Below are 10,574 nucleotides of genomic sequence, written 5' to 3' on the forward strand. Positions count from 1 at the left end.
TAGCATAAATAAAAATTTTCTGCTTGCCCTTTGAATAGAACTTAATTTCACATGGATTTTGAGGAAATTTTGGGAGAGAGTCTATTTAGATTATGCTTATGAAACGACATTGTCGGTTTCAATGGCTGCAAAAACCCATAAAAAAACATTCGTGGTTCAGATAGTTTATTTAATTGTAATCATACTAACCAAAAGACAAAATTGTATACACTTCATCGACAAAGAATGGATAAATAGGTCACCACAAATATACCCTTTCTTGCCAAATGTTTTGAAGGTTTAAAAATTGTGAAAAATAGTAGTAAACAGGAACATGAAAACATCAACTACGTTGAAGAACACTTGAAAGCATTGTTGCCATTCTTGATGGGAGATATAAGTGATACCATTTTAATTGGAGTTAGGTAATTCTTCAGTCTGAAAAAATTCTTTTAAAATCCTTAAAAGTAAGAAGGAGTGAAAAATATGTTTTACTGAAAATTAATATTACCAAATCAGGTCAAGTGAAATAAAACAAAAGAAAATTTATAGTAATTTTTGGGGGGTTTTCTAGAATCGGTCTCAAGAAGCACTAATTCTTTTTTGATGTTTCCGTTGCATCAACAATGAGCTATTCTTTTTTGGCTCCTACTCTCCAAGCTTTCCTGGAATTTTCTAATTACTCTGAAATTTAAAATATACAGTTAAAACTCAGGAATTAACATTGTTAGCCCAAATACAGTCTCTAACATCTTTATCAACTATTGAAACTGGGTTTAAGGACCAAGGGAAGAAGGAGAATTAACCCAGTTTGCAGCACCAGGGGTTTAGAAAGTTATGAAAAAAAGGACTAATTTACTGTTTAAATTTGTTTACATTATAAGACTCAAGGTTTGTCAAACATAGTTAGACGTTTTTATTACCGTCTGATTTTTTCGTCTTGTTTTGTTTTTAGGGTTTTAGTGTTTTGATATTGCTCCTTACTTTCAGTTGAATAAACTTGTATTCTTATGTAATTTCTGATCGTTTTCAATTAATGCCGTTAAATGAGGCTCATATTTCATGAAAATTTCTGTCCCACTCCGGAGACTCCTCCGTGGAAAGTTCTTCCCACGTACAATACCCCCCCCCCCCCCCGTGAAATATCCTCTGGGAAAATGAATTATCACCGAAAAATCCCTCCTCCTTCCCTACGAAAAATTTTTTGCAGATAATTCAGCCTGAGAAAGTTTCCTTAACAGACTTTCATTTGAAAAAAGACTAATTTCTATTCATTTCCCGATCACTCTCGAAACACTCTGTTTCTTTGGATATTTGTGTTCCGAAAATCCAAACCCGCAGAAAATTTCCAGTGCATTGTTATATGATCTTTGTAATATTTTGAGCAAAATAGCTATACCAGAATTTAATCGGATTCTTTTGGAGAAACGAGAGCTTGGCAGAGAAAGGTTACTTGGCCTCAAATTATCTTTGACTATTAAATAGGAATTAAAGCTAACGAGGAACTAGAACTCGAATGAGCCTCGTTCTAAGTTTATGCGACCACCACTTACATAAAAATTTCATATATGCCGGGGCGAAACTTAAAAACCTGGCTTCGAGCTTGGGGGGATATCAAATTTGGAGTTTTTCTTATCTGATTTTTGAACTATTTTTTAACAAAATGGGTGTCTCTAAAAAACCAGAATGCATTTGGCGTTAAATGCATATAATATGTTATTGAATATGAATAAAAGATGTTAAACATTGTGTTGTCACCTCTGATTTTCTTCTCATCACAGATTTTTCGTCTTTATCCTGAGGCGTAAACTATGTGAGGATAAAACTTTCTGCATTTGTGGAGAACGTTTTTGATGTTTGACCGTTCTGACATGGTTCTAACATTCTATTGGTACATCTTAAACTGTTTGTTTGCGTTCAACAATCATGTTCAGGGGCTTTCATCAGCTTTCCTCAAATTGAGAAATTTTGATCAGAGGCTTAACTTTGACATTTTTGAAACTTGGTTTGTGTTACAGGGATGATTTAAAGGTCAACACATAACCTTTCTCAGTTCCCAGGTTTTAAAATGGCTGAAATGAATTGAAAAACTGTCTTCAGGCTGAAGGAACATAAAACAAAGATTGGCACCGCTTGTGGCGACTGCGAAATCCATTGTTGTATTCCTGATCTTTTTTCTACCTTTATCTTTTCAAAATTTAAATCAGTGTTGAGGAAGGCATCCAATAAATTTGTGAACGGCTAACTGCCACTGATTATTCTTCAACTACCATTCTCGACTTCCCTTAAAACTCATTTTCCTCTTTTGTTTGTTAGATATTGGTTATACACCCTTATGACAACCATCCTGCGTATAGGTTGTTTTGATTTATTTCACATCCGATATAGTTATTCCTGAAATCTTCACCTGAATACACTAAATTATATTGGTGAGCCAGAAAAGAATGTTTACTCTTTTCCCAATAATAAACCTTAAATACAAATAATGGGAATCATGCACAAAGAGGAGCCAATTCCCTAGAGAATGCGGGGTTTTAGTTTCAGCTGTGGAAGCAAAGTTATTTGATCTATAGATGATTGTGTACAATATTATTATTTCTAAATTTTGATTGAATATCACTTGAGAGATTTCAAGTAGAAATAGCATCAAGGGATGTTTGATAATGTGCTCAGTCATTCTTGAGATATTGCAGGCCTGCGATTTTGATAAACTGAAAGCAAACAGTGTCATTTGATCTACTTCAGTATACCCCTCAACAGTTTTCAAGTTTTACCTTAATATCCTTGGCCTTTTCAGACAAATCTAGAATCAAACATTTCTCTTTTTCTAATAATTTATTTCGTTTTTAACAATGGATAAATTCCCTTTATAACAAACCTTTTCCTTAGCATCTCAGGAGACAAAGTAGTTTCAAATTTTGAACATTTTAAATAAGGCTGTCACGGATCTTGATTGCGCTGAAGATTTGGACATGCATGCTGAGTCTGTTACTGATGTCCAGGCCATGATTGATGAAGTAGCAGGCAGAACACTTTTGTATGACCTCAAAATAAGTCTACAAAAGAAGAAAGCGATGTCAACAGCTGGGATGGGCAATATCCCTCGGACAGTAAATGGTAGTCAAATCGAGAAAGTTCAATCGTTCAAATTCCTTGGCTCAAGGATAAATGCAATTGGGGATTCATCAGAGGAGATCTCGAGTCACATATCCTTTGCGTAGAACGTCCTTCTGCAGCTAAAGAACTCGCTTTGGAAGCGTGGTGAAATCTCTCCACCCACTAGGCTCCGAGTTTCCGAAGCCACTGAAAGTAACAAAAGCATCAAACTTGGACGTATTCCATCACAAATGCCTGCGATACATACTAGGCATTCAATTCTCAGACAGTCTCGAACGAAGAGGTCAGAAAGAAAGGCGGGGATCACCCACTTGTTTATTATGCTGTCAAAATTAGGTTCTGAGGTTCTGGTCACACAATGCGGAGATCAGAGGAGCATATTACTGTGAGAAAGCCATCATAACCTGACTAAACTGTAAAAATGGCAAAGCTTTATTATAAGATTTGTGTAATGGTAAAAATAACGAAGGCTTATTATGATCTTTTTGTAGAGATAACAGCCCTAAAATTGTGAAATCTGATTTGAACAAGTAATGGTACGATTGACTGAACAAGGTCCATAAAATTCAAATTAACCAGTCTGTTTCATAATCAGAGTTCAATGGCTAAAATATTACGTGACTATCACATGATAAGATATACAAGAAAACAGGATTTTTGAATATAGAGAAAGAGGATATAAGTTTTTTTGAATCAAGAATTATTATTGGCCTTGGTACAAAAAAAAAAGATTGTATTAGAACTGGTCTTTGGGCAATGGAAGACAAGACTGACAAAATAAGACAAAGCTTAAAATAATGATTCTGGGACCGGAATGGCGTAGTCTTTTCTGGAAACAACAAGGAGTAAGTGTTTTCTTTGTAATTAGGATAAGCTACCACCGTCTGTTTGAATTCCCCTTTGACGATAAAATTGAGATATGAACTAAAGTTCTGAAAATTTTTTGTCACCTGGATAAACGAGGCTAAGTAGCAAACTGAATACGTATATAGGAGACATAAGCTAGTGCTGAAGTCAAAGCATGACATTCTATTATAATTTGATGATTCGGGGCATATTTGGTCAGAATGACTTGGGGATCCTGGGTAAAATAAATCATTTCTTAGGGATTGAAACAGAAATAAAATTAGTCCGTTTTAGAAACTGGAACTTGGTAATATCCTAAGGTTCAAGTACTATATAATCTCCTTAACCTTATAGAATTAATTAAAGAGATTTTGCCTCCTTCTTCCAGGTTAGTGACCTTTGGAATTTACCTAGCGTTTATTAAATCTTATATATAAGAAGATTGGACCTAGAGGACAATACAATATTCCTCCCCTAGCATCTTCTCTGACGTTATACAAAAGAGGAACAGTGTTTCCTTTTTTAGCCACCTTTGTATTTCTACCCGTGCAAATATTACATAGAGGCAGCCCTGATGCTCTGCAGATCGGCTAGGGAAGAAAGAGAAATTAAATTACTAGATTAAAATTTCTAATCTTTTTCCGTCCAAAGATCAAATTTTTCTCTAGAAAGTTAAAGTTTATCAAAGTTCAAAACTACATTAACTTCCCTTTCAGGATATAAACATGAAACTTGGTTTAATTTATAAAACCAGTGACATCCGATAAAAAGATTATTCTAAGGTCCTGAGGAACAATAATTTGATGCAAATAATTTAAATCACACTGGTACCCAAGTCTGTCTGATTAGTCCAGTTTAGCTATTTCATTTGGAAGCATTCGATAGCCTAGAATTCATCAGAACCATCACGAAAGAAGAAAGCAGCGGGACAGATGAAAACAGAGCTTGCGACAGGGCTTGTGCCATGGGAGCATGTACGGTTTTTATAGGTATTGCAGTTATTTAAATTTTGGAAGGGGCTCATTTGATTGGTAATATGAAGTTTTATAGTTGCTTTCTTTGACAAAATACTTTTCTTTGACCAAAGAAATATAAATATTAAACTACAGCTTTCAAAACTCTAGATTTTATATCAGAATATGTTTTTCATAAATTTATTTATTACTTTGTAAGGATCTTCAGCTACAACCAACACGTGTGAATTCTTTTCAGATAATCCTTTTTTATTTGATACCATTTGGAGCAGTTGTTTTGGCCAAGATGGGCAATTACATCTATTTTGATTACTGCCACAAAAACAACTGATTCCACAGCAAAATCGGTTAAAACAGCATACTTCCTAAAAGCAGAAAGGTTAGTTTATTTACAAAAATCAATTCGGAATGAAATCAATCTTATATCAAATAAATATGTCTTTCGACCATACTCCAAGCGCTTTGACATCGAATTCGTGATTGAGAAACACCCGATGTGGTACGGCCACATCAAACACCAACAAACTGAGGTGCTGACTGAAAAAAACTCTTCACTGCCAGCCTCTCCCTGGCTGGATGAAACGGTGAGGAGGAAAATGCAATACAGGGCTTGCCAGCGTCATAACTGACCTTTATCCAAAAGGGAGATTTTGTCACTTTGGCCTATTGTGGGACAAGAAGTGGCTCAAAATCACTTAAGAAATGGACTCCAGAACGCCAAAGATGGAAAGCAATAGTTGACGAACTATTGACTGCAAGGGATGGTGCGCAGCCGTTGTTGTGACCCAAGCACAAGTATGTAAGTCATTCAAGGATACAGGGTTTTCCCGGTAAAAACCTCTGAAGAGTGGCACTATGAAATTCCAATAAACAGGAAAATGTCTTCTGGATCATCACTGTCTGGACTCTTCTACAAACTTTTCAACGAGTGGATAGAAATCAAAGTGCAATAGTCTTATTTCTCTGCTTCCTTTTATCTTAGAGCATCTCCACCACTCAAACAGAGGTCTTCAACATAACTAGGTGCTTCATAAGCACATTTCAAACAAAGTATATGAAGCGTATTTACCCTTGAAGTGATTTTGATTTACATGTTTATGCCTATAATGCAATGTAAATAAAAAGGAAATCCTAAGGAAAAACCAAACCTGTTTTAGATGAAAATAATTGTTTTGATGTAAATGAAATAAGTAGAAAGAAATCGTACAGTGAAAATACGTAAATTGTTTATCTTTTAAGCATGATAAACAATAAAATAATTACCACGCTTCCAACGAATTATGTTTCTGAAAAAAAAAATCATTCTCAAAAGTAATTTTTTTCTTTTATCCTAACTTTCAACAAATATATTCTTATATTATTACTTGAATTTGAAAGTAAGAAATATAAAGTTGACCAACATTGGCTAAACACTAAAGAAATGTCCTAAATCAATCATTGAATTCATTAAAAGTGATTCATTATAAAGAATAATTTCACAAGGACCCTTGAACATTCCGAATCATAAATAATTGGTTCTAAAAATAATTTAAATAATGAAGTAACTGAAATAGTAAAGTATGACCAAACCATCAAGTAGTTCAATAGCTCTTCTGAAAAAAAAAAAATCGGAGACTGTATAAAACACAAATACTGTTTTTATGTGAAACAAATTTAAATTGATATCAAACACATGAATTATAGATATTATAATATCAATTAGATCCATATTTTTGTCAATTTTATCTATATATGTTTACTATTATTGCGATTGAAATCGATTGATATTTTTTCTAGATGGATCGAAGCTAATTGATTATTGGTAGCTCTGGGTAGAGCCTCAGTAGCTAACAAGGTCAACTACAATATTTACATGGAGGTGGATAATCTGCTGAGATGTGAGAGAAGAGTAAGATTCGCTATCGATTATTTTATTGGTTCTAAGGATTCAAACGAAATTTTTAAAGGAGAATTTTTAAATCAAGCAACATTTTACACTCAAATCAATCTGGTCTATTCAAATTCCAATTATTAGTTCGTGCTACTGTCGAGCATTACGAATAGAAAGAGACCCCATATCTGTTTTACTTTTTCTATTTATATTTTACTCCGTCATTTTCTTTTTGTACGAAGACAGTTTTTCAATAAATAATAATAATAAAAAATTACCTGTAAAAATATTTCAGGGTTGAATGTTAGAGGCAAAATTTTCATAGCTGTAGTTTCCTCCTTTCAAAATGTTTGGTCATTTTCTTTTTATATTAATAATTGTTCACTCATTCCTGAGTAATACGTAACACTTCCCTTTTTAATGGTCAACATAACTCGTTAAACTTTTGCTCCTGCTTTTGTTTTTTTTTTCTAATACTCTATATTTCTGGAATATTGAACAATTTTAAATAGCAGTTCAAATAAAGACGAATAAATTTTGAATATTTTTTCTTTTTCCTAAATAAAAGGATTTATTCCAATGAGAACTATGAAACTGGGTAACAAAAAAGTAGCTTTTTATGTCGTCCAGGGGTTTCCAGCTGAATTAAAAAGCAGAAAGGATCACAACTTATTTGTAGACAAATCTATGCAGGAAGGGTCTATTTTGATGAGGATCGTACCCTGAAAACTGATCAGACTGGACAAGCAACAGGGAAAAGTCAAATACGGTTTTAATAGATATGAACTCCCTTTATCCTTCAGATATATGTCACATCTCTCTACTGCGTTGAATTACCAATGCCTAAACGATCCTTTTGTTTCAAATTTCCCCAGCTTTTACACTTTTGAGAAGAACGGACCAAAAGGATGTTTTTTTTCAAAATTGATGGTGTAACACCAGTGGAACTTCATGACTCCATAGAGGACATTGTTTAACCGTGCATAAATAGACCGTTGCCTAGGGATTCATTGAGTCCCTATAATTTATCTTTGGTAGAGGACGGGGGTATGCACTGGACACTTTCAAAACAAAATGTTATTGTCGACCTTTACCCGAAAAAGAATATTGTTTTACATCACGTTTTTATGCAATAGATGCTAGTCAACGGTTTCAATGTCACAGAGACTTATAGAAACTTTCAATTCGATCAGAAGCCTTATATAAATACGTTATTTGATACTTTTTCAAGAAACAATCTCAGGCGAAAGGGGGTATCCCTGCTTTACCCCAAGCTCGACTGGAAACTTAGGGGTGTAATTGCCAGAAACACAGATGCAAGTCTCAATGTCCTTATATACACTTCAGAGTATCTCCGTTATATATTGTGGCGTACCGTCTACAGACAAAATTCTCCGTAGTTCCTCTCTGGTGAGGGAATCGAAGGCAGCTACAAAGTCAATAAAGGTAATGAGAAGGGGTAGAAGAAACCTGCTGTACTGCTGAAGGATGAGACGAATCGTCAAAATCTGTTCTGGACAGCCTCTGCCTGGTCTAAAGTCTGTTTGTTCAGGACGGTTTAACTTGTCACGTGTGTCTTTGAATCAATTCAGAAGAATGGCACAGAAGATCTTCATGGTATGGTCGATCAGGGAGATACCTCTATAAATTCTGCAAATGACCTTATCTCCTGTTTTGTATAGTGGAATGAGGACTGATACTTTCCAGTCTTTTGGGAAGGTCTTCGTCGTCCATACTTGGACAAACATGTTAGTTAGGCGGCATAGTAGAGTTAGTGAGGACTTGAACATTTCAGAAGGAATCCCATCCTCACCTGGAGTTTTATTATTATTCATGCACTTCAGCGCTTTTTGTACGTCCGCAATACTTGGTGGATCGAGATTTATTACGTAGGGTTCTCTTTCAACACTCAAGAAGGCAGGTAGATCGCACAGAGGTTTGACAGGATTCAGTAGCTCAGAAAAATGCTCTTGCCAGCGCTCCATGCGTCCTTCTTCTGTTCGGATAAGTTCTCCAGACTTGTCGTTCAGCGTGTCAACCACTACAGGAGCGTTTCTTGTCACTTCTTTCAGGTGTTTGAACATTTTCCTGCTATTTTAGTTCTTTGACACTTGTTAAAATTCATTCGCCAGATCTGACCAGTACTTTTCTCTGTCCCGTTCCAGTGACAGTTTAACTGCTTTGCAGGCTACTTTTAAGGGTTCTATTGCACCTCCCACGAGGGTTCGCTTCTTCTCGACTAGTTCTATAGTATGGTCAGAGATCCAGGCTCGTTGTTTTCGTTTGTGTGACCAAGCACCTCCTCAGCTACGTCTTGTGTCACAATTTTTATATGCGTTCATTCTTCGTCGACGTGTGAAAGACTGTTCAAGGGTTAAAACCGGTTGCTTAGCTTTAACTCGAAGTCGGCTTTAATTTCCAGGCATCTTATTTTTGACACATCAATGCACTTCCCTGTCTTCTTTCACTTCTGTCTACTAAGGTGGTGACGGACTTTGCAAGTGAGGAAACAGTGATCAGATCCATTTAAAGATTCTGTGTCTACTCCTCAGTATACCCGGGCATCTGTGCAGGAGCTTCTCCATCTTCTGCTGACTAAGGTGTGGTCAATCTGAGCTGTTGTTACGCCGTCATTCAAACGCCGTGTTACGATATGGAGTCTCTTGTGCTCAAAGAGAGTGTTTATGACGCATAGGTTGTTGTATCCGACTAGCTTTAAGAGCCTTTCTCCATTGATGCATCTGTTACCAACGGCATGGTGGCCAATAACTGCGGCTGTGTTTGAGTTTAGTCTGCCAAGCCGGGCGTTCCAGTCTCCATAGACAAAGCATATATTACGCCTTGGTGTCTTGTCCATTATCCTTTGTAGGTCATAATAAAAGGCATCTTTGAAAGCGTTACTGCTATCTTCTATCGGACTGTACACAGCCATTATGGTTATGTTGCAAATATGGCCTCTGAATCTAATCATGGTAATCCTTGGTGACACTGGCTCCCAAGAGGTGACGCATGATGCAGTAGGATCGTGTATAAGGAACCCCATTCCTTGTTGGCCGGAACCATCCTTGGGACCTGAGTTGGAGAACTGGAATGAGTCAGATTCGGAAACGTTCAACTCTTTGGACAGAACATCATTCAGTCTCGTTTCTGACAGACAATAAACGTTGATTTTATACTTCTGTGGCTCCCTTGCAAGGAGCAGTTGCGTGGATTCCTCCTTGCAGCTACAAACATTCCACGCACGAATACGTAAATATTTTCTTGATCGGGTGGCTTGCATACTTGTCGGGCCAGGACCCACCCTGACCTGGTCCGTGTCAGCTACCGCAAAAGATGTAGCAGTAGTATCTCTTTGTATTTGATCTTCATTATCCATTGGAGTTTCATGGAAATTGGCTTGAACAAGGGCTCCCCAGACTTTTGCACTTGCAGAGGCAGTTGTCCAATTCCAGATCCTCCGCCGTTTAGCAGTTGTCCTCCTGGAGAGGATCCTCCCACGATGGTTTCCTGCTTCACCATACAATTCAACTCATTGCTGGAAGAAGGTTTGCAACTAGCGCAACGTGTCCACACGCCAACGAGCCCTACCCAGTGTGCGCCAGAGGGGCCTTTTTCCTCCTCCGCCTGTATTTATGACCCCCGGGAGAGGGTACCCCAGTTTCAATTTTGGACTCCCAGGGGCTAGGTCCCCCTTTGGTCCACGCCTCCCCTTATGGAGGTACGCTACATATATGTAGGACGTTCCCCTATCCGCCACTTGGGGACGCGCTGAGTGGCCTGGGGACGGC

At 36.9% G+C, this 10,574-nt stretch overlaps 1 protein-coding gene across 1 annotated transcript in view; it reads right to left on the minus strand.

Annotated features, from left to right (window-relative positions):
• Positions 1–290: 290 nt before the first annotated feature.
• The window catches only part of LOC148943741 (uncharacterized), a 157,613-nt gene continuing 147,329 nt past the window's right edge, over positions 291–10,574 (minus strand). Inside the window, exons 3-4 of the mRNA XM_089100904.1 lie at positions 5,108–5,281; positions 291–417 (exon numbers count right to left, since the gene is read on the minus strand). Of these exons, the coding sequence (XP_088957030.1) occupies positions 391–417; positions 5,108–5,281 (201 nt within the window). The 3' untranslated portion in view covers positions 291–390. The remainder of the gene's footprint in view (positions 418–5,107; positions 5,282–10,574) is intronic.

This window comes from Artemia sp. Qi Xiang Cuo, chromosome 15 (assembly GCF_049724085.1).
Source record: "Artemia sp. Qi Xiang Cuo chromosome 15, ASM4972408v1, whole genome shotgun sequence".
In the NCBI taxonomy this organism is placed as follows: Eukaryota; Metazoa; Arthropoda; class Branchiopoda; order Anostraca; family Artemiidae; genus Artemia; species Artemia sp. Qi Xiang Cuo.